General features: G+C 42.5%; 1 protein-coding gene across 3 annotated transcripts in view; it reads left to right on the top strand.

Moving 5' to 3' along the window:
• LOC124615739 (multiple C2 and transmembrane domain-containing protein) overlaps positions 1–25,731 on the top strand; it is a 1,088,825-nt gene that overhangs the window by 764,198 nt on the left and 298,896 nt on the right. Inside the window, exon 1 of one of the 3 annotated variants that reach the window (XM_047143820.1) lies at positions 17,736–17,925. The exons of the other annotated variants lie outside the window; for them this stretch is intronic. Within the exon in view, the coding sequence (XP_046999776.1) occupies positions 17,797–17,925 (129 nt within the window). The 5' untranslated portion in view covers positions 17,736–17,796. Of the gene's footprint in view, positions 1–17,735; positions 17,926–25,731 lie in introns of those variants that run through there. 3 annotated transcript variants of the gene reach the window in all.

Genomic DNA, 25,731 nt, shown 5'->3' on the forward strand with positions numbered 1-25,731 from the left:
CTGTGAGCAACTGAGCGCCAAGGCGAACCAAGGGGCTACCAACAGTGTCTCCTCAGCGACCGTTGGTGCGTATGGGCCTCTGAAACGCGCCTGGTTCATTCACCCATGCTGACTGCTGTTCGTCGGCGACGAAGTCTGCAGTTTGTGCGTCAGTACCGCAATGGACGTCAACCAAGTGGCGACAGGTGGTCTTTTGAGATGAATCATGTTTTATGCTCCATGCGGCAGTCGTCCGAAGGGTCCAGTCCGGAGAAGGGAGCATTATGGTCCGCGGAACATTTTCGTGGCATCCCTTGGGTGATCCCGTCATTCTATAAGCACAACGTGTCAACACAAGTATGCATCTATCCTTGGGGACCATGTCCACTCCTCCGTGCACTTTATTTTCCTCGGGGCGCTGGTGTCTACCAGTAGGACAACCCCGCGTGTCACACAGTTCGCATAGTACGTGCTCTAAGAGCACTAGGATGTGTTCACCGTACGACACTGGTCACAGAACTCCCCGGATTTAAATCCAATCGAGAATCTGTAGGAACAAATCTATCAGGCTGTTCCTCGACCAAGATGCCTAGTGCAGCTGCCCGCGGCACTGGAGTCTGCATGCCTCCACATGACTTTCGGTACCTTCCAGAACCTCTGTGACTCTTTTCTTGCGGGTGTCGCAGCCGTCCTAGCTGCACAAGGTGGCTCCTGACACGTGGTCACATTATTCTGACAGGACGCTTTAATACCACTTTCAAGTTGTCCTCGATGGTGAGTGTTCATCGGCGGTGAGGGTATCATCTGGAGTGTCCCATGGAAGTGTAGTAGGCCCGCTGTTGTTTTCTATCTACATAAATGATCTTTTGGATAGTGTGGATAGCAATGTGCGGCTGTTTGCTGATGATGCTGTGGTGTACGGGAAGGTGTCGTCGTTGAGTGACTGTAGGAGGATACAAGATGACTTGGACAGGATTTGTGATTGGTGTAAAGAATGGCAGCTAACTCTAAATATAGATAAATGTCAATTAATGCAGATGAATAGGAAAAAGAATCCTGTAATGTTTGAATATTCAATTAGTAGTGTAGCGCTTGACACAGTCACGTCGATTAAATATTTGGGCGTAACATTGCAGAGCGATATGAAGTGGGACAAGCATGTAATGGCAGTTGTGGGGAAGGCGGATAGTCGTCTTCGGTTCATTGGTAGAATTTTGGGAAGATGTGGCTCATCTGTAAAGGAGACCGCTTATAAAACACTAATGCGACCCATTCTTCAGTACTGCTCGAGCGCTTGGGACCCCTATCAGGTCGGATTGAGGGTGGACATAGAAGCAATTCAGAGGCGGGCTGCTAGATTTGTTACTGGTAGGTTTGATCATCAAGCGAGTGTTACGGAAGTGCTTCAGGAACTCGGGTGCAGTACAATTTTACTGCCGCCAAATTACATTTCGCGGAAAGACCACAAAGATAAGATAAGAGAGACTAGGGCTCGTACAGAGGCATATACGCAGTCATTTTTCCCTCGTTCTGTTTGGGAGTGGAGCAGGGAGAGAAGATGTTAGTTGTGGTACGAGGTACCCTCCGCCACGTACCGTATGGTGGATTGCGGAGTATGTATGTAGACGTAGATGTAGAAGTTGCTCACTAAATAACGTTAGAATAATATAATATTGTCATCAACTGATTCCATCACAAAAAGCATTCGCAAATTGCTTCATGACTCTAATCCAATTATAACACAACATTGTTGTATTAAATTTTCGTCTTTCCTTTATTCATATTTGTGATATCTAGTTGCTTACTTATTACCTTTTAACAATGGCCTAACTGTCACGCTCATTATCCATTCGGATTACCACCTACCCTTACTTCTCAGTTGCTTCTCAGCATTTATCGGCTAATGAATTGTTGAAAATCTTCCGTTCTAGACTGGCGGAAGTCCCACGCTGTGGAATTCTGTGCAAATGATTTTAAATGACTAGTCAAGAGGGCACTACATAGAAAACTGAGTAGACCATATATAAGCATGGGGCTCTGGGGAGGTATTGGACGTGCAACTTACTTTTTATCTTTTGTAGCCAGTCGGCCCTTACGCTGTGCCTCTTGAACGACCGTGATTTTACCTCGCTTCCGTGATGCACGTCCTACGCTATGCGCGCTTCCGGTGATGAGTTTCTGCCCACAGCTGCATACTAAATTTGATCTGACAAGAATAGCTTCATTCAGTTGCAAGTTGAATAGGATATTCCTGTTTTATGATAGTATCAGCGGCCATCCGAGTAATACAACTTCGTGGTTTGAATAAGCTATGTGTATCTTTCTGAGAAGATTGGGCAAACTTAATGAATATTACGTCGAACTTCATCCCTCTTTGTGGGGGCGTTCTTTCCAGGATGATCTAGTGCTCCGCGGAGTGGGTCGTGTGTTTTGATAGGCGACGTCTAACTTTATGCGACGGACGTGCATGGAGCCGCTAGGTATTTTCGTGGCCGGCAGCTAATTTTACCTGACTCACTTGCTGTATCGATACTGCAGCTTCGTCTCCAAGATCGTGGCAATAAACTTGCACTATTTATTCCTCGTAGATTAAAACTGAAGAAACTGCAAAAAGGTGGGAATTTAAGGAGATGGGACCTGGATAAGCTGACTAAACCAGAGGTTGTACAGAGTTTCAGGGAGAGCATAAGGGAACAATTGACAGGAATGGGGCAAGGAAATACAGTAGAAGAAGAATGGGTAGCTCTGAGGGATGAAGTAGTGAAGGCAGCAGAGGATCAAGTAGGTAAAAAGACGAGGGCTAGTACAAATCCTTGGGTAACAGAAGAAATATTGAATTTAATTGATGAAAGGAGAAAATATAAAAATGCAGCAAATGAAGCAGGCAAAAAGGAATACAAACGTCTAAAAAACGACATCGACAGGAAGTGCAAAATGGCTAAGCAGGCATGGCTAGAGGACAAATGTAAGGATGTAGAGGCTTATCTCACTAGGGGTAAGATAGATACTGCCTACAGGAAAATTAAAGAGACCTTTGGAGACAAGAGAGCCACTTGTATGAATATCAAGAGCTCAGATGGAAACCCAGTTCTAAGCAAAGAAGGGAAAACAGAAAGGTGGAAGGAGTATATAGAGGGTCTATACAAGGGCGATGTACGTGACGACAATATTATGGAAATGGAAGAGGATGTAGATGAAGATGAAATGGGAGATACGATACTGCGTGAAGAGTTTGACAGAGCACTGAAAGACCTGAGTCGAAACAAGGTCCCAGGAGTAGACAACATTCCATTAGAAGTATTGACGGCCTTGGGAGAGCCAGTCCTGACAAAACTCTACCATCTGGTGAGCAAGATGTATGAGACAGGCAAAATACCGTCAGACTTCAAGAAAAATATAATAATTCCAATCCCAAAGAAAGCAGGTGTTGACAAATGTGAAAATTACAGAACTATCAGTTTAATAAGTCACAGCTGCAAGATACTAACGCGAATTCTTTACAGACGAATGGAAAAACTTGTAGAAGCCGACCTCGGGGAAGATCAGTTTGGATGCCGTAGAAATGTTGGAACACGTGAGGCAAAACTGACCCTACGACTTATCTTAGAAGAACGGTTAAGGAAAGGCAAACCTACGTTTCTAGCATTTGTAGACTTAAAGAAAGCTTTTGACAATGTTGACTGGAATACTCTCTTTCAAATTTTAAAGGTGGCAGGGGTAAAATACAGGGAGCGAAAGGCTATTTACAATTTGTACAGAAACCAGATGGCAGTTATAAGAGTCGAGGGACATGATAGGGAAGCAGTGGTTGGGAATGGAGTGAGGCAGGGCTGTAACCTCTCCCCGATGTTATTCAATCTGTATATTGAGCAAGCAGTAAAGGAAACAAAAGGAAAATTTGGAGTAGGTATTAAAATCCAAGAAGAAGAAATAAAAACTTTGAGGTTCGCCGATGACATTGTAATTCTGTCAGAGACGGCAAAGGACTTGGAAGAGCAGTTGAACGGAATGGACAGTGTCTTGAAACGAGGATATAAGATGAACATCAACAAAAGCAAAACGAGGATAATGGAATGTAGTCGAATTAAGTCGGGTGATGCTGAGGGAATTAGATTAGGAAATGAGACACTTAAAGTAGTAAAGGAGTTTTGCTATTTGGGGAGCAAAATAACTGATGATGGTCGAAGAAGAGAGGATATAAAATGTAGACTGGCAATGGCAAGGAAAGTGTTTCTGAAGAAGAGAAATTTGTTAACATCGAGTATAGATTTAAGTGTCAGGAAGTCGTTTCTGAAAGTATTTGTATGGAGTGTAGCCATATATGGAAGTGAAATATGGACGATAAATAGCTTAGACAAGAAGAGAACAGAAGCTTTCGAAATGTGGTGCTACAGAAGAATGCTGAAGATTAGATGGGTAGATCACCTAACTAATGGGGAGGTATTGAATACGATTGGAGAGAAGAGAAGTTTGTGGCACAACTTGACTAGAAGAAGGGATCGGTTGGTAGGACATGTTCTGAGGTGTCAAGGGATCACCAATTTAGTACTGGAGGCCAGCGTGGAGGGTAAAAATCGTAGAGGGAGACCAGGAGATGAATACACTAAGCAGATTCAGAAGGATGTAGGTTGCAGTAGGTACTGGGAGATGAAGAAGCTTGCACAGGATAGAGTAGCATGGAGAGCTGCATCAAACCAGTCTCAGGACTGAAGACCACAACAACAACAACATTTATTCCTCACTCACTCAAACTCACCGTTACTTCCGATGTAATGAATTCATTCCAGTTTATATGAATTTATTCTTCTACAACTAATTCGAAGGCTTACACAAGACTCATTTCTCTTTGGTTATCTTACAAAGATTTGCTGAATTTATGTTTGTTTAATTTGTAAGTATTATTTCTTACTAATCTTGGTATTTTTGTGGTAAGATCTTATGTGACCAAACTGATTACGGTCATCGGTCCCTAGGCTTACACACTACTTAATCTAACTTAAACTAACTTACGTTATTGACAACACACACACCCATGCCCATGGAGGGCTCGAACCTCCGACGTGGTGGGTGGGGGGGGGGGGGGGGGGAGCCGCGCGGATCGTGACAAGACGCCTAGACCGTGCTGCTACCCCGCGGACTTATTAATCTTCTTTCGGGCTTCCAGTAGCGTCAAATGGTTTAAAACATACGAGCTGTCGACCAAGTACTCCTCGGCCATTGTCAAGTGGTGACTGTTGTGCGTAACAACGGTACCATACAAGGCAATCTTTTAGGTGCAAGACCGTCGCGCCCGATTCAGCGTTCCAATGGCCGGGTTCCAATCTAAACTGTGCTTTATTGCAGGCCGTCGTCTTTATCGAGAATGTCGCCACAAATTTTTATCTCGATCGCTTCTTTTATAACGCTTTACAAGAAACCATTTGTTCAAATGGCTCTGAGCAATATGAGACTTAACATCTGAGGTCATCAGTACCCTAGAACTTAGAACTACCTAAACCTAACCTAAGGACATCACACACATCCATGCCCGAGGCAGGATTCGAACCTGCGACCGTAGCAGTCGCGTGGTTCCGGACTGTAGCGCCTACAACCGCTCGACCACAGCGGTCGGCGCCATTTGTTCGTTTAATATCATAAGGGAAAGTCAAATGAAGACGATACAGGTGAAAAAAGTAAGTGTACTGTTTATTGTTTCAGAATTAATCGCCGCAAGTCTTAATACACATATACCATTGTGAGGAAAGACGGTTAACGTCTTCAAGGAAAAATGTTTGCGATTGGGTACAGTACCATGGTTGTACCCAGGCGTGCAGCTGTTCGAAGCCAATCGTCGGCCACGAATGTCTCTTCAGGGCACCAAAAATATGAAAATCGCATGGGGAGAGATCACAACTGTCCGGAAAATGTGAAAGGGCTTCCCACCGAAACTTCTGCAGTGTAGACGAAACCACCTTGGCAATATATGGATGGCCGACATGTTGTCAATATCGTTTCGACCGTCTATATTGTTTCGAGTACATTGCAGAAGTTTCTCTGGGAAGCCCTTACACGTCATCCTTACAGTCCCTATCTCTCCGATGTGATTTCCACATTTTTTTGGAGCACTGAAGAAAGAGATTCGTGACTGTCTATTTTCTTCGGACGAAGAAGTGCGTGCCTCATAGGTCCGTAGGCAACAGCAAACAGTTTTACGTGAAGGCACTGATAGTTATGTGACACATAGGCGTATTATTTATGGTGATTATTTTCGAAATAATAAACAGTTTACTAACTTTTTTTCCATCTGTCTCGTTTTCGTTTGATTGCCCCCTTATGATGTTTCTTCAAATGAAATTTGGTGTTCATTTTCCAGAGCATGTTCTGCAACTGCTGATTTCTCAGGATAGCCTAGGCAGTAACAACTGATATTCTTTACGGTACTGTTCAGCAGTATGCACAGTGTCTCCAACATAAAACTGTCCACACGCGCACAGTATTTCGTATAATCCTAGAGTTCTGAAGCCTTCATCATCTTTCACCGGTCTCTTGACTTACTGAATTCTTGCCGGAGGCTCGAACAATGAATCTGTTTTATGCCTCTCTATGGAGTAAGAATAGTGGGCTCCTAAAGAAGCATACATTACATTCAGTTTTCAGACCTGGACAGCTCATGAGACCAGTGAAGCTGATTTAGGCCTCAGAACGCTAGAAAAATACAGAAGACCGTTCGGATGTGTGCTCTACTGAACCACGCCGTATAGAACATGAGAGGTGCTTCCGAGAGAGCAGAGCATGCGTTGGAAAAAGGACTCCGAATTGAATTCGATGATGCACTATTATTAAACGCTTTCTGGGACAACCATCAAGACAAAAAGTCTGACAGCGCGCTAGATAGAGATGGCGATCAATAGTTAAGCACAGCTTGGGTTTGGACCCGGACATCGGAGTGTTGAAGCCGGGGCGGTGATCTTGCAACCAAACCATTGCATTATGCAAGCTGATTCAGCTGCCCCTACCGATGTATTTTGTGCAACCTGCAAAATTATGTGCGAGATTTTTATATCCTCGTGGTTGCAAACTATTAGTCCCACAGAAAAAAATGAATAGGACCTTTTTGTAGCAATTTACTGTAGTTTAATTTTGTACTTGGATACGTTTTCGCTGAATAGGATCTCTTTGTAACAATTTACTGTAGTTTAATTTTGTACTGGGATGCGTTTTTGCTGGAGGCCACGGTTTTCGAGTTATTCAAGAAAAACACGTCTGAAGGTCACTTTTGTACATTTTTCTTGAATAATTCTAAAACTACGGTCTCTAGCGAAAATGTACCCCAGTGCAGAATTTAACTACATTAAATTTCCTACAAAAAGGTCCTCTTCATGTTTTGTGTAAGACCAACAGATTGCGCATAGCGAGCGAGAGAACACAAAAAACATGCACGTAGTGTGTGAAGGTGTTGCAGCTTGCATAAAATCCATCGGTAGTGGCAGCTGGACCACCCTGTATAGCGCTGGACTGGACAACAGTGACGTCACAAGCGGTGGCAACTCTATACAAGGACGGCATCATCATCCACACAGTAGCTAGCACTTGACAATGGATGAGGAGTTCTCGTTCGAATGCTTATGGCTCTTCAACCACTTTACGTGGCTGCAAGACCAAGATAACTTTATTAGTATATATCATTGTGAAACAATACGTTCGTGTATTATTTATTAATGTTATGCTAATAAAACAGTTTGTTAAAAAAGTGGATAAGTTCCAAACTACAAACCCAAATTCAAAGATCCATATTTCTGTTCTCAGTCGGTCTAAGGATTTCTCTGTGACTGATTTCTTCTTTCTCTGGAAGTAAACTGTTAATGTGAAAAATGCACGTTGCACCATAATTCAGAGAACACGTTAAACTCTATGTGCCCCTATACTTAGGTAATGCAAGGACATACCGACTGCAAAAGAACCGTGCGTAGTAATGCAATGTGGAGTTCAAACCAGTCTTTGAACTGATGACAGCCCTACGTCTCTGCTTCAAGCTTCTCATGCACATTAACGTGCAGCGCGATAGCCTCCTAGACAAGGAAGTTTACCACATCCGAATGCTCATGCACATTAACGTGCAGCGCGATAGCCTCCTAGACAAGGAAGTGTACCACATCCGAATGGAGTCTGTGACTCTAAAAATACTGCATGTGCGCTTTGCTATACCCTTTAAATCAATACCTGGGCAGGTTCGCCATCTTCATCTCATCCAAAACGTTTCTACAGCCCGACCAGCAGCAGAGCAGTTCTTGCTTTTACACAGGATTTCGTTCTGTCTTTTTTTCATATGCTTCTGTGAAGAACTGAACAGTATCTGTGCACTTAACTGTGTTGTCCAGTGTCGATTAACTTATTGTTAAGTGTCCTCATATTTTTCCAGCGGTAGCGTCGCGTGAGCAGAATGCAGTGTTGTGACAACCAAGAAGCAGCATAGCACCAGTCTCATGGGAATAGGAATCAAGGCCAGTACTGTCCACGGTTTGCTTGGCGCAGGGGAAAAGGGGGTGGGGGAAGGGGAGAGAGACGGTCCCGTACGAGATGTGGAGGAGGCTCTGCCTGCGGCGGACGATTTGAGCGCACTTGTTGCACCTAGCCGCAAATCGTGGCTCATGTGGACGCGAATGACGCCTGTAACCTGGGTTCAGAAGCTATCCTCGGCTCCTACAAGCGTTTCTCTGCTTTGAAGACAGCTAGCTTCGAACACGGGGTGGTAGCAGAGCAACATCGTCCCCAAAACCGATCACGGTACTCTGGTTTGGAGCCCAATGGAAGACTTAAACCGGAGGTTCAAGCGAGTCTGTGTCAATCTTGGATGCCTGCAGCCAATCTACTCTTGATGCAGTGATTGGCAGCTGACCGTCAACACAAAAATGAGACGTATTGCACATAAACAGGCAGGAAGAATTATTATTGTACGATTACACGATTACAGAACAATCACTAGAAGCAGTCACACGTGGGACACTGTGTAAAGCCGGCCGGTGTGGCAGTGCGGTTCTAGGCGCTTCAGTCTGGAACCGCGTGACCGCTACGGTCGCAGGTTCGAATCCTGCCTCGGGCATGGGTGTGTGTGATGTCCTTAGGTTAGTTAGGTTTAAGTAGTTCTAAGTTCTAGGAGACTGATGACCACAGATGTTAAGTCCCATAGTGCTCAGAGGAATTTGAACCATTTTTTGAGTATGTGTAAAGAGAGATTTAAAATAAAACATCACACAAAACTACTCACAAGTAAGGCAGATGGTGTGTGATGTATGGTTTGTGGGGCGCTCAACTGCACGGGTCATCAGCGCCCGTACGAAGTCCCAATTTTCATACAGTCCAATTTTTTTCACAGTCCAGTCTAGCCACTGTCAGGAATGATGACGACGATGATGAAATGATGTGGACGACACAAACACACGGTCCCCGGGCAGAGAAAACACCCAACCCGGCTGGGATTCGAACCCGGGACCCCGTGATCCAGAGGCAGCAGTGCTAGCCAATAGACCACGAGCTGCGGACAAATAAGGCACATTTCACACTGAGATTGATTGTAAGAATCCTCAGGAAATAAAGTCAATCCCCGAAGAGGTAATTTACAAAATCCTCCTTCGACTAATACTTGAATATTGCTCTTCAGCCTGGGATCCGTACCAGATGGGATTGAAAGAGGAAATAGAGAAGATCTAAAGGAAAGCAGCGCGGCTTCACTGATTCATTTATTAAGCACAAAAGCGTCACAGAGATACTCATCCATTTCCAGTGGCTGGCTCTACAAGAGAAAGTAATGAGTAATGAGTATCAGAGTGTGATTTACCGTGAAAACTCCGAGAGCGTTCATTTCTAGAAGTCGACCATTATGCATTCAAAGACAATAAAGGAATTATCTGAATGGGATTGAGATCGATAGATGTGATGCACATGTACAGACAAACAAATGGGTACAATTTCAGAAAAAAATGCAAGATATATTCAAGAGACAGGGCCTCACAAAATGAGCAAGTCATTAACGCGTACGTCCACATCCGGCCGTTATGCAAGAAGTTTCTTGACTTGGCATTGATTGATATAGTTGTTGGATGTCCTCCTGGAGGACAACATTGCAAACTCTATCAATTGGCCAGTCAGACCGTCAAAATCCCGAGCTGGTTGGAGAGCCTCGCACATAATGCTCCACATATGCTGAAAGGTGGCTACACTGAGTCACAGCGCCAGAGATTGCGCCGAAGAGTATTATTCAGCCGCCTCCACTGGCAGTGCTTGTTGAGAAGTCGTAGTGGAGAGTGTTTGTTGAGAAGTGGTAGTGGAGAATTCTTGTCGAGAAGTCGTCGTGGAGAGTGCATATTGAGAAGTGGGCAGTAGGAGTTCCGATGTAGCCGTGACTAGTTGTGAGCATGTTGTATGCAGTTGTTCTGATGGGCGAGACAGCCGATGCTGTTCGATTGCGGATGTTGTAATGATCAGAGTGTATGTTTCGTCAATATATATGAAGGTAATACATTTTTTTATTTTTATTTCAAATGTCTTAAACAATAATGCCTCTTGGTCACAGGTTCAGTCAACAAAGCATCTGGCTTGTGTTCATGTATTAGAGTGTATTTCTGGTTTCTATGTGCAAGTATAGTATTTCAGTTTTATTTAATTAATTCAGTGTAAATGGTACTTAAAATATCTTGTCTTTTTGAGGAAGAACCATGCCAGATGTGTACGTTGAATCACACTTCCACACACAGAACAGTTACACTTGTGCTTTGTTGTTCGTAGTTTTTGTTTCGTAGCTTTATAGTTGCTAGGGACTTAATTAATTAATTGTGTTAACGGAAATTTCCTTTCATTCTTGGTTGTTATTTTATGCAGTCAGATTGCATACTAATACTAGTCAGGGCCAACCGGTTACGAGACTTCGTAGCCGGACATTCAGCTACTAAAATTAAAATTATTTGCATTCTATATAATTAAGCCCCCATGCAATGCTCAATTGGGGAGAGATCTGGCGAACTTGATGGCCAAAGTAGGTTTTGGGAAGCACGAAGACAAGCAGTAGAAAATGTCACCATGTGCGGGTGGGCATTATATTACTGAAATGTAAGTCTAGGGAGGCTTGCCATGAAGGGCAACAAAACTGGAGTAAAATATATGATGTACTGTAAGGACACCGCGGATGACAACTGTCGTGTCGGCTACTGTGGGAGTCAGCACCGACACAAACATGGAATGAGAGAAGTTGCGATGGCCAATGGAAGAAATCCAAAATCATCTGCACAAATTACTTGAAGATTAATCGAACACTTTATTTCTAAAAAGAATAAAAAATTGATTTCTCATGATTCCTGTGCCTCTTACATACAAGTACTTTTTGCTATTACTACTCACAAAATGCAGGCTAAGCATTGATTCCTATTACTCATTACTGATGCTCTCGAAGTCTGCGTCGAACTAGGGCCTACCAGCGATCGGTGGCTGGTTAAATCAGCTTTGACAGGGAACGCTGGACTCTGTCTTCCTGGAGGTCTGCCCGCTCTTTCCATTGGCGCTGGAGTCAGCACCTTCTTGACGTCGTTTAGCGGCGCTTTGCTGGCCGGTGGGCAGTATATGCTTTAGGACTGCACAACAGCCAAAGGGCACCTGCTACGAAGTGAACTGGAACCCCAGACCATGACTCCTGGTTGTCGAGCCAAATGGCGGGTGACAGTCAGGTTGGTATCCCACCACTGTCCGGGACGTCTCCAGTCACGTTTTCGCTGGTCATCGGGGCTCAGTTCGATGTGGGACTCATCACTGAAGACAATTCCACTCCAGACAATGACATTCCACGCCGAATATGTTCGGCCGTGGTTCACCCATTCCTGACAACATAGTCGAATAGCGGCATCACTCCTATTCAAATGTCGAGCTTCTGTGAGCCCAATTACAAGTCTCCTCTCAAATACTGACATCTATACACATTGTTCACGTGCCCGTCTTCGAGACATAGTTACTGTCCAACTGAGTACTCTGAATGAAATTCGCAAAAACTCTATGCCCTGGTATCGACATATCCTCTGTTTACCATCCTTGCCAGCTGCACGGTGAAATTTCTTTGCAGTATCACACGTCCATCTATTGGTCTCCAAAGTTACAATTTTGTATTTTCCGTCGATACCTGTATGGATTTTTTTTTTTGTCTTAGAGTGTAATACTTCCTACAGCGTACATCTCGCCAAAAGAGCATATAGGTAATATTAGCTCACATGGAGGCTTAATAACAACCGTTATCCCGCAGACCATTTGTGACTGGAACATAAGGGGGTAGGAGCTGGGGAGTGACAGCTGTACACAAGGTACCCTCCGCCACACACCGTAAGGTAGCTTGTGGAGCATACATAAAGATGTAGATGTAGAAACGAGCATGAATATCGTTATGAACCAATATTTTCTCATATTTCGTAATTGTGAACTTTTAGTTTTTGTTCTAAGGACATCTGATGAATGTAGGCGCTGCAGTAGCTTCGCTATGCTGTAGAAATACATTATTTTGCCACACGTTCCCACAAGCGTATTCAACGGGGCTTACAACTTACTTGGGAAATAGACATTTCTCCCCGCTAATAAAAGGACACGCACACATTATTTTCCCTTCACTACCATCGTATCGTCTCTGTAGCCCTGGTACCTAGAAGAACAGTCCCTTTATTTTTGTTTCTCTACCTCTTAACGAGTGCAAAAATGAAAGAACTGCCCGCTACATTAACGGCAGAGTGTTCCCTAAGCCACCCGTCTGAATACCTGAAGGGTGCGTCTATTTTCCTTAAGTAGATGTGGGGAAAAGATTGTTTACAGTATAGAGCACGCCGAAAGGGAGCAATTTTAAAGGAGATGTATGACGAACATTTTGTTTCCTGTTTAACAGTAATAAACTCACATCTAGTAAATCTAGTAAGGTGAGTGGTTGTATCAAGCTAAACAAACATTCGACATTGGAATTAAAAAATATAAAAATTAACTGCATCAGCTGAAGGAGTGTTCTTAAAATACTACGTAATTGTTTTTATTTCCCTAATGAACAAACCCTCCGTAACCTTACTTAATAATTTACTCTGACTCTGACAGAAACAAAACAATATTTTTAGGTGCTCTAAGACCTGAAAGACAACAATAATATGGGGGAAACTGGGGTAACAGCAGTCACGTAACGAAATATCGATACTATTATTACAAATAAAAAGATATTTTTGTGACAGCTGTTCATATAAACACTCATGTACTTGTTAATATTTGCAGCCGTTCCTCCATAATTGATACTTCAATTAATTTTATCGTGTATATAAGAAAAATTCTGTCTTTTGCAATAACATGTTTGTTTGTTACTAACCAAACATGGTTCGCCTATAAAGGCGAGGTCTGTAACACAAAGGAAATTGCTTCAGTATGTTAGAAATATCTGTAGTGACTCTTAGCAGCTCGCGAACTCATCTAATTTTTACAAATAAATGGTTGTTGTGTACCACTTCATATCATTTTTCTATCCTGTTAATGTATACATGTGTAGTTCTGTACATAGTACAGGTTTCCAGTTGTTAGATCACATTTATACATTTCACTATACATAAACTATCATGTCGTACACTATTGTTACCATATGGTTGACTGAGGGATCAAGGAAGCTGTACTGATGGAGTGGGTTGGGATGTGGGGCACTTGTGTATGTGTGCGCGGGTGGGGGGAGGGGGCAAACAATTAGACATACGGTATACAGACTATGTGGAACATCTCTAAGGGAAAAATCTCAAGAAGTGCTAAACATGATCATCAAAATAGCACAAAACAATGGATACGACAGCAAGACAGTATGCTACACAATGCTACACAATAAATGAAAATACAAACACAAGACAGCAATAAAAAAACAATCCAAATGTACCAGTTGCGCCCAATGCACATACACTCCAGGAAACTTAACACTCATCACAACCACAACCAACCCACACACAAAATTAGTAAGATCTTCACAAATATACAATTAACCTACCCTTCAAGAGACAGCACAATACAAAAGAAACTGAAAACGATCGCAGAAGATACAATAATTCAGAGATGTATGAATTAAAATGTAATATTGTAGCTGCAACACTAAACATATTTAAATGACTGCAAAAAATTCTAATATTAAGTACAAAGGACATAATTATAAGGACACTGAAGAGTGAATGTACCACTTCACATACGAGGAACATCTACTAAAAGAAATCACCACTATATTCCGATAAAAACGGATGTGACGATCTTATGCCTTAACAACAAAAGAAAAGAAATGCTCGCTCTCCAGGAAAAATATTTCGTACAGAAGGACAGAAATGGAAATGAAAATATATTAAGTGACAGAAAGGTAGTACCAGAAGGACAGTACGTATTCTCACTAATTCATAAACTGCCATAAAAACTAATTTAAAAAGTATAATAAGTAAATAAATACAGACACACACAGAGAGAGAGGGAGAGAGAGAGAGAGAGAGAGAGAGAGAGAGAGAGAGAGACAATAGCGGTCTTCAATACACACAATTTGAAAGAGATGAATATTTCACGGGACACAATATTTATTTTATGGGATGGAACTTATTTTACAAAAGTACAAGTTAACGAGGCATTAGAAATAATTTAACGTAACTTGTTCGCATACAATCTCCTCAATTTTTGTGTTGCCAAGTTATGTCCTGTTATTTTGAAGATCTCGTTAACTTGTACATTCGTAAAATGATCCAAAAAGTTTATGGAAAAGAAAATAAACCCGCTTAATTTATTAAATGAACAAGGTGAGTCCATTTTGAACGGATTTTTCGGTTTGTTCAATGAGGTATAGATTATAGTCGTACCTGATTTGCACGTATTAAAATGGTTCATACATTCCCAGTCAGATGATACGACTTCCACAGTGGTGCTTTGATCGTACATCTGACTAACTAGAGATCCAACACATTCTGTTACACAGCTGTATTTGGTGTGGGCTCACAATCTCCTCAATTTCTTTAAAAGACTTCCTGTTCGCCATTGACTGTACGACTTTAGTTTCGACCAATTGGTCATTTCCAAATAGGTAACAGGTGCTGAAAACACAGCACTAGTCAGCAATAAAAAAATAAAAAGGATATCAGGTTCTATAACTCGTGCCTGCCTTTGTCACATCTACCATCGTAAAATGACAGTCCGGATAAAAACATAACGTTGAATAGTGTTCATTGCTGACGTGTGCAGTACGCACGAGTTTAGTTTCATGTCTTTTTTATCCTATGTGTCACACAATGATTGTGTGTGTGACATTGCTCAGATGAGCTATAGAGGTACATGTCCTTTTCATTCTTTTTATTGTTAGTACTTCTGTGTTTACAGCACCTGCTAACCACTTGAAAATCTCCAAAAGGTCAAAATGGCAATAATGGGTACTGAAGTGAGTGTACACTCAATGATAAACATAAAGTGTTTTGCAGTGTCACTACCTAGTTTCAGCATAACTTGGAGAAATTTAGAAAAAGCTACTGTGAAGTATTGCAGTAGCAACCACTGGTTTCAACATACAGGTCAGAAAACAGGTATGCAAAATGATTGTGAGACAGGCTAGCTGTACTCAACGGACAACTGTAGCACGCAGTGGTAATAGCCATAGCTGGCAGGATGACGTCACCACACCATGATACGATTCTTTTTGTGAGCTACATAACTGGGTGCAGGGTTTTAGAGCAACAGATCCACCTCAGACCCATATAAATAGTTGTAGTTTTTGAGGTACATTCATTCGGAGTTCAGCAGCACCACCACGACATCAGGTCCACGCCAGATGAGAAGACTGAGCATTACCAGCTGCAGCCATGGGTTCGAGATCGGGTCAAGCCAGCTGCCACTTCATTGAGTCTTCTTGTGAGACTTGCTGTGATAGCGCCATTAATCTGCCTGCGCTGTCGCCATTCACTCCTGCCAGAGGGCACCATCTTGTGTCCCATGCACAGCAGTCCTCCCTCGACCCCCTGGTGGACACAAGCCACAACTGAATCATATGAGTCCAGGCGTCCGCCAATGCAGGATGCAGAGGAATCAAAACATGGAGTACACTGCTGACGTCAGGGTCAGCGGTCGCTCAGCCTGACGTCAGCATTGCAGGGTGCCTGCATCAGCAACTCCACGCCAGTGTGCAAGCAGATGCCAGCAAGCATTCGCCGGCCTGGGTCGCCAGAGGGGAGCGTATCTGCCTCATGTTGCTAATGACGTGATGTGTGTCTGGAGTTAATAAAATATTTTTCTCGGTCATCAGTGTGTCACTGGGCCTTATTGGCCCATCATCAGCACCATACTGAGTGTAATCTGCACATGACTGAGTGGTGTCAGAAGTGGGAACTTCGAGCCTATCACCATGTCGTTTGGTGACAGCAGACTATACCTGCAACTGTCACTCGTGGACCAAGAAGATGACTCAACCATTGCAGGAGTGTAGTTTCGGCGACACATGGTGGGGTGACAGTAGTCTTTATGTCTGTTTTTGTCTGGCTGTGAGGTCATGGTAAGTCAGTGGGTTTTGTCAGTGGTTGAGTTGCACTTGTAAGTTTAGCATGTGACAGGTTAACATAGATAGCATTTTTGGAGGTGGTATAAATATAAATGTTGGTTTTCACCTGGTCGATGTAGGCAATGTGGATGTCACGAGCCAGAGATGTGTCTCATTGTCTAGCAGGACAGAAGGTATGAACCATGAGTAAGTTTTAGGAGGAGAATCAATATTTAGTAATTGTTTCGGTGTGAAGGAGTAGTTATGAGCAGCCTCTCAAGCAAGAATGATTAAGTTATAATAAGGAGTAATTCCTTAGTGTTACTATTAAGTGTTTTCGAAATTTGATCTTGTTTTCATCTGAACAAGGAATATGGCTTAGTATTTATGCATGAAGGTAGTGGGAAGTGCAATGATAATGGTATGTTTAAGCAGTTTTGTTCGTTTGTGTAACTGATAAGCAGTAATAATGTAGTGCCAGTGCCAAAAGGAGCAGGGTTTTCGATACTGAAAGGTGCTACCAGAGACGAGGTATTGAGAATTTTAAGAGACGAAGTAGACAAGGTGCGAGCGGGCACTGAGAATCTGGCTAAGAAATTAGAAACCTTTGATGCCGAGGAGAAAGAAATAGCTTGTTGCAAATTTCTGGAGTATAAAGAGAAGTCGCGGGAAGAGCACGATGAATAGATAATTGAAAACATTCGGAAGACGAGTGCAGTCCTAAAGGGCTTTTTCAAAACAAATAAAATGGTTTTGGAGGTGGTGAGGGGCGTAGGGTAATGACCCTCATATCCACTCCACCCCCGCCTGCGATTCGGGGGGAGGGGGGGACAACAACAGTGGCAAACAGTAAGGAGTGTGTGTGACAAGCCTGCGAGCGACAGCGTGCCGACAGCGACACGAGCTCCGACCGGGCCGAAAATCTAGCAAGCAGTTGGTGCGCATGCGCAGACAGAACTGGCGTCACGTGACGCAGCCATCGACTCGGCGAGCGGCGGCCGGGCCAGTGAGCGTGTGACCACCGAGCTGCGAGGACGGGTTGCTGCAAGACATGGCGCAGCGCGCCGTGGCGCGAAGTCCGGCCCGACATGCAGGCGCAGCCGGCTGAGGCGGGGCCGCTGCGGCGCGTCCGCACCAAGCTGGCGCGCCTCGGCGACCGCCTGCACAACCACCCGGGGGGCGGCGGAGGAGGCGGCGGTGGCGGCTGCACCGGGGGCGGCAGCCTGGGCAGCGCCGGGGGCGGCGGCGCCGACTCGGAGGACTGCGATGCCGACGCCGAGAGCGGCGTGCTCTCCGTGTCCGGCGACGAGATGCCGCCGATGCCCGGCGCGTGCGGCACGGAATGCGCCACGCCGCCCCCGGGCACCTCCGCCGAGGACTCCACGCTGCTCGAGAAGCTGGGCCAGCGCCTCAAGGAGCGCAGCGACCGCGTGCATAGGGTACGAGCAAGCCATGCCCTCGGCTCCGCCACAAGTGCGCATCTGTCTCTGATTTCTCGACCCTCTCTTACGGTGTCCTTTTAAGACCAATGAAGTTCTTAATGTCCATACCATTAGCTACTCCATTCAACTTACAACACTATGTGAAAAATTGCGTGGTGCACTGATCAACAATGTGGATCTACATCCAGGTTGAATGAAATGCCTGTCCCGGTCTCACTTCTCTAATTTAGATTTATTGACGTTTCTTCACATCACGTCAGGTTATGATTATGTAATTATTTCTTGAACAATGTCCCGTATGAGTCTCCCTTAATCCTTTCCATTCTGGCGTATCGTGTCCGGTAACCAGTAATGAGTAATATATGAGGCATTCATTCCCCCTGTTTAGTCAAAACCCTATTCATAACGTACCTTGCACGACCTTAAAGTTGAGAAGTAGTCCCTCGATTTCCCCCACCTTTCCATTTTTTCGGTCTTCCTATAGACAAAAAATACTTTGACTATGTCACAAATCGAACATGCGTCGTCTTCCTGGTTGTCAAAACACAGAACACATGAAGTCGAACCAGCTGCTCACTCCAACAAAAGAAAAGTGAAGAGTCTCTTCCTGCACCCATCGGAACAAAACTCTATCATTAATAGGTAAACAAACTGTTTGGTTCGTAAAGAACATTAACGCAGTAGACCTGTCAGGCGAAACCTCTGTGATGCAGATCCTCTCAGCCATAGGCCACAAACGCTTTTCAGCACCGATGCAAGCAACTTTCATTACGTCAAGATCTCAGTAAAACATATTACCAGATACGATATCATAGATACAAAACAGTGCACCGACGTTATGACGAATTGCAATAGCAAAAGCGAATAATTTCAAGGAGTACCTATATAATATCAGAATCTTCCTTGTGTGATTTATAATTAAATAAGTACATATTCAGATCATCCAGCTGTGTTAATCAAACGGGAATATATTTCCCAATTTATGTAGACTTGCTCGACAGACAGGCAACTTGGTGCATTTTAACTCTGAACTAATCACAGGTGTAAACAATGACGTTTTATGCGATAGGGGAAGAAATTTCAACGTAACACTAATTTGGAAAGTGAGTCCTGTTGCAGTTAAGTATAAAAGTTCCATGGAGATTTACCCCCCTTCCCCCCACGTCTCAGACGCATTTGTCATTAAACCTTCCAAAAAAGTTCTTAATTTATCGCAACTCAGATTTCTGTTTACATCTCAGTCAGTTGTAAACACCAACGAAACCACGTGGCTTGTGCAAGGGCGTTTCATTGCTGCTTACTGGCGACACGACATGAGTCATTTGCTATACACCGAAATTGGGGCTCAAAGTCCGTCTTAAATATACAACGTGTTTACAAATTTCCCTTTCAAATAGTTAGATGTGAGGGAGCCGTCTAAATAATGCTGCTGTCATAGTAACCTACGATACGAGTTAGCACTCGGTGTCTCTTCTTCCTTTACATCAACAGCGGTTAGCGTTGGGATTGTCAGAGCCATTGACAGATAAAAAGGCAGTAAGTGCCTGTCACACTAAATTATGCCGCTCTTTCGCCCCTTAAAACCCAGGGGAATGATATGTTACCTATTAAAGATTCGCTCTTGCAACACGCAAAGCCTGCGACGTGGACGAAGGTCCTCTTTGAACCCATACAATTATGTTCCCCAAGCATTATAAGCGACATAAGAATTTGTAGGGGAAAGCAAGAAAAACCTGTGAACGGTGTTGACATTAACTTTTCGTGTGCTGTTGCATGCAGGAAGTTTTACATCAATTTTCTTGTGTAATAACGACATTTCTACGTGATCTACAGAGTTTAATGATCAAGACAATATTGCTTTTGTGTAAAATCCCTCAAAAGTTTCATTTCTTCATGACATAAATTCCCCTCTTCCTTTTTTTGCGAATGTACTAGGATCGGTCGTTGTTGTTAGAACAACTGTCACTGATTTGTTCAATATATTCTAATGTTCTACAGTTTGCTGGTTCACATGTTTGCTACAGCAATACTTACGGAGTGATCAAATTTTTCGCCTTTCGTCTTTCATTGTAACAAGAAGTAGAATCTTTTCATGTCGTGAGATTAACATCCACGAATTTGTGTATCGGAAACTCTTTTAAAGAAGATGGATGCTTTTACATTGCGCTTAGTGATGTCCATTGATGACGTGTTACCTTCGCACACTCTTAACTGAGCAGTGGTTGGTTATTCTGTAGGACGTATATCTCCTTGTTTCATAGACTTCGTCTTCGATAGTAAAAAATTCACTTGTTTAGATCTTATTTCAACATCATTATCTTTGATTTTGAATATCCGAATTGTTATATTCGTTTCTATCAGAGAACATCTATATAAGTAAAAATTTAAATGTTCATTTGTTCAAAAACTTAAATTTCTGAAAACTCTTCACTGATTGCTTTGACACCATCTTTTGATTAGAGAGAGAGAGAGAGAGAGAGAGAGAGAGAGGAAAACATTGTTAGGAAAAATCTGGAAAAGCTTTTGACCGATTTACTTCAAGTTTCTACATTATACTCTTATAAACGTCCGGACACACACAAGCTACATATCTTTAATATATACAGGGTGGTCCATTGATAGTGAACGGGCCAAATATCTCACGAAATAAGCATCAAACGAAAAAACTACAAAGAACGAAACTCGTCTATCTTGAAGGGGGAAACCAAATGGCGCTATGGTTGGCCCGCTAGATGGCGCTGCCATAGGTCAAACGGATATCAGCTGCGTTGTTTTTTTTTTTTTTTTTGTTTTTTTTAATAGGAACCCCCAGTTTTATTACATATTCGTGTAGTACGTAAAGAAATACGAATGGTTCAGTTGACCACTTTTTTCGCTTTGTGATAGATGGCGCTGTAATAGTCACAAACGTATAAGTACATGGTATCACGTAATGTTCCGCCAGTAAGGACGGTATTTGCCTCGTGATACATTACCAGTGTTAAAATGGACTGTTTACCAATTGTGGAAAAGGTCGATATCGTGTTGATGTATGGCTATTGTGATCAAAATGCCCAACGGGCGTGTGCTGTGTTGCTGCTCGGTATCCTGGACGACATCATCCAAGTGTCCGGACGTTCGCCGGATAGTTAGGTTATTTAAGGAAACATGAGGTGTTCAGCCACATGTGAAACGTCAACCACGACCTGCAACAAATGATGGTGGCTAAGTAGCTTTTTTAGCTGCTGTCGCGGCTAATCTGCACATCAGTAGCAGAGAAATTGCGCGAGAGTCTGAAATCTCAAAAACGTCGGTGTTGAGAATGCAACATCAACATCGATTGCACCCGTACCATATTTTGTGCACCAGGAATTGCATGGCGACGACTTTGAACATCGTGTACAGTTCTGAGACATTACGAAACGATGACAGATTTTTTGCACGCGTTCTATTTAGCGACGAAGCGTCATTCACCTACAGCGGTAACGTAAACCGGCATAATATGCACTATTTGGCAACGGAAAATCCACGATGGCTGCGACAAGTGGAACATCAGCGACCTTGGCGGGTTAACATATGGTGCGGCATTATGGGAGGAAGGATAATTGACTCCCATTTTATCGATGGCAATCTAAATGGTGCAATGTATGCTGATTTCCTACGTGATGTTCTACCGATGTTACTTCAAGATGTTTCACTGCATGACAGAATGGCGATGTACTTCCAACATGATGGATGTCCGGCACATAGCTCGCGTGCGGTTGAAGCGGTATTGAAAAGCATATTTCATGACAGGTGGATTGGTCGTCGAAGCACCGTACCATGGCCCACACGTTCACCGGATCTGATGTCCCCAGATTTCTTTCTGTGGGGAAAGTTGAGGGATATTTGCTATAGTGATCCACCAACAACGCCTGACAACATGCGTCAGCGCATTGTCAATGCATGTGCGAACATTATGGAATGCGAACTACTCGCTGTTGAGAGGAATGTAGTTACATGTATTGCCAAATGCATTGAGGTTGACGGTCATCATTTTGAGCATTTATTGCATTAATGTGGAATTTACAGGTAATCACGCTGTAACAGCATGCGTTCTCAGAAATGATAAGTTCACAAAGGTACATGTATCACACTAGAACAACAGAAATAAAATGTTCAAACGTACCTCCGTTCTGTATAATTATATATAGTTAGTAAAATCTCGAAGATCTTAACCGATTTAACATTTAAAAAACCTACCTGTTACCAACTGTTCGTCTAAAATTGTGAGCCATATGTTTGTCACTATTACAGCGCCATCTATCACAAAGCGAAAAAAGTGGCCCAACTAAAACATTCAAAACATTCATATTTCTTTACGTACTACATGAATATGTAATAAAAATGGAGGTTCCAATTTAAAAAAAAAAAAACGCAGTTGATATCCGTTTGATCTATGGCAGCGCCTTCTGGTTTCCCCCTTCAAGCTAGAGAAGTTTCGTTCTTTGTAGTTTTTTCGTTTGACGTTCATTTCGTGAGATATTTGGCTCGGTCACGATCAATGGACCACTCTGTATAATTATATATAGTTAGTAAAATCTCGAAGATCTTAACCGATTTACTTCAAACGGACAGGGAGAAAACGTATATAGAGAAAGGTAAGAAGATAGACCGAAAGGGGTGGGAGCAGAGGAGGTAATGAAGAGAGAGAGAGAGTAGAGTAGGAAATGGGCAAGGAGAAGAGGGAGGAGGAGGTTAGGACGTATATCCACATTCACATACATAGTATCATCTGCGAAGCGTTACCGGGTTCGCTAGTTATTTATAAGTGAAGTTTGCTCTTAAAGTTCATTGTTGTATGCGTGTAGGGTTAACAACTATCATTACAGGATGGATGTGTTGTAACAAATATGTCTGAAAACACCACGCGCAGAATCTCAGTTTTGCAGGGAGGAGGGGTTCGGTGCTCGGTTCCTATTTGAGATAGGTACGTGAGGTAAAAGCTTTTAGTTAAGCCCGGACCAGCGGTCATTTTCATAGCTATTCGAACATCTGTCTTACTGTAGTGACGTTACAATGTATTAACAGGGTTTGAACTACGAACTAGTGCTGGCGCTCAAGCAAATTGTGCGACTCGATTAACTCCTTTTGCAAAATATTTTAACTGGGCTGAAATTAATGCTCAACTAATGGCACCATTTGAGTGAGCAACATTCGGATTTTACGTGTTAAAACATTGAAAAGAAAACAAGTTTTTATCGGAGGCTTTTGAAGCGCGTCACTACTATACTTCGGACTTGTACGAATCAGTTCAAAAGTTTGCACTAAGGCTGATAAGTGGATTAAGTCAGAAGGAATTTCTTTTATCCAATAATCTTTATCTGTTGTCAAGATACAAGGGTTTAAGTTCGGGCTAAATGTAGCACGTTAAACGCGTTCTTACGTAAACTGAATGCGCGGAGACGATTTGAAGTAAATCAAATAAATAAAAAATGTATTCCTACGATAAAATTGAAAACTTGCTTCCATATATCTAGCTTCATTCGGATACTGGCAAAAACCTGTTTTTGTGAATTTTTATTACGTGCGCCATTTCTGTGTTTGAGACTTGTGAGAATCGGTTCAAATTTTGTAGTAAGAAGGTAGACAAATACATGTAATTATTGGTCCTCCTGTTTCGTAAAAGTTTTATTCGTTGCCACGATGCAAGCAGCATGGTTCGAAAGAATGAAAAAATCTATACCGGATCAGTCGTCGCCAAAGTCAACAGCCGGCCGGAGTGGCCGTGCGGTTCTAGGCGCTACAGTCTGGAACCGCGTGACCGCTACGGTCGCAGGTCCGAATCCTGCCTCGGGCATGGATGTGTGTGATGTCCTTAGGTTAGTTAGGTTTAAGTAGTTCTAAGTCCTAGGGGACTGATGACCACAGCAGTTAAGTCCCATAGTGCTCAGAGCCATTTGAACCATTTTAGAGAGCCAAAGTCAACAAAAATTCACCAAGTAATGGCGGTCTAATGTCAAAATTATGGCAGCATAAAAGTTTGGAAGCAGAATGAAAAACGCTCCTATCATAGCACAAAAAGAGGTGAACATGTCCTGGTCAGAGTTGGGGATGTAAAAGAAGGGAACCAGCTTTTCGACTTACCTGGCAAACTTCAAAGACATTTACATCCAAACATATTGACATATTCGCTTTTCTTTTACGAGTTACCCCTAATTCCCCAGCGCAGTGAGCTCTCTTAGGTGTTGATACACCTGCATCTTGCAATTTATAGGATAGAGTCTCTGACCTGTGCCCAAAATCCAGATGATGTCATTTATCATGCTTCTTTATTTGGCACGATGCATTATATTACAGGACCTGGTCCTAATGTTGGTAGGGAAGAAAGCGTGAATATGTCAACATGTTTTGATTAAAATGTCTTTGAATCCGCCAGATAAGTCTAAATGCTAGTTCCCTTCTTTTACATCACTAACTCTGCCTAGGACATATTATCTTCTTTGTGCAATAATAGGAGCATTTTCCATCCTGGTTCTCACGTATTCCGTACCTGCTCATCTATTCCCTATTATTTCTCTGGGTCATCTTAGTGGCTTTATTTCAGGTCCCACGCTCATTCACCGCACATTTGTTCTGTGAGAGCGTAGCGAATTTATGAGTCAGTCACGTGTAGTAAACAATGTGCAAATGATATGATTTTCTTCACCTCCAATTGTGCCCGAGCTGAATGACACTATGTTTAAGACACTGTTATAAACTGGCATTTCGGAGGTCGGAAGCTTAAATACCTGTATGCCTATCAAAGGTTTTCCAAGGTTTCCGTAAAAATCCATAAATGCAAATGCTGGTACGGTATCTTTTTAAAGCACTCTGCCGAACTGCTTCCACCAAATTTACGTGTGTTCTGTCTCTGTGACATCATCGTCGATGGGACACTTATCTTCATTTTTCTTCCTTATTTATACTTTCCTTTATTATTATCATATATATTATATCAGGTGCACATCCCTTTTTCTCAAAACATACTAATCGCACACGGAAGAATGAGGTATTGTTAGAAAGTCTTCTGACACTGCAACAGATTTTGCGCTAAAACATACTATTTGTGGAAAATTTTAACATAAGAGTATTTTAATTATCAATAATCAAAAGGGTATCGTGGATGCCCAGCTTCAAACCTGTATTTTACGAAGCTAACTTATAAATCAAGAATTACACCCTCTCTTTTCATATTATTTTATTACAAATACAATTTTATTTGTTTTAAAGACTTATCAATTGGATAATTTGTATACACCATTGTCATAGATAAGAACCGTGACGACTGCGCTAGTACATTATTTCTGCTTTTATCCCTTAAGGAAAATGAATAACAAAAAGTATGCGAAGATTACATTCTTACGTTAAATGTCGTATACATAAAATATTATAATGTTCTGTAAATAATTTTGTTCATAATGATGTGCGTGGTAATGTATATGCACAAGAATGTATTATAAATTCATGATTTTATTTTACGTCGTTCGGTTCATATCCACAACTACCCTTATACGAACTACGATATTTATTCCAAATACTGTCATTATTTAAAACAATAAAAATGCTAAAGTTTCGCACGGGTCCTCGGGTCATTTATTATTTGCAAAATGAGGCCAAGAAACTGAGTTTAGACATGTTCTAGAAGTTAGAAATAAGTAAGCCAACAGATATGTTTTGCGAACAATACAAAGGAAAGCCTGGAGCTCCTGTGATGGAGGCAATGGAATACGGAGATAAATATTATGATAATGTCATTTTCTGATTTACAACTAATTTCGCTGACGCCGCGCGGAGTGGCCGCGC

The sequence above is a fragment of the Schistocerca americana genome, chromosome 5 (genome assembly GCF_021461395.2).
Source record: "Schistocerca americana isolate TAMUIC-IGC-003095 chromosome 5, iqSchAmer2.1, whole genome shotgun sequence".
Lineage (NCBI taxonomy): Eukaryota > Metazoa > Arthropoda > Insecta > Orthoptera > Acrididae > Schistocerca > Schistocerca americana.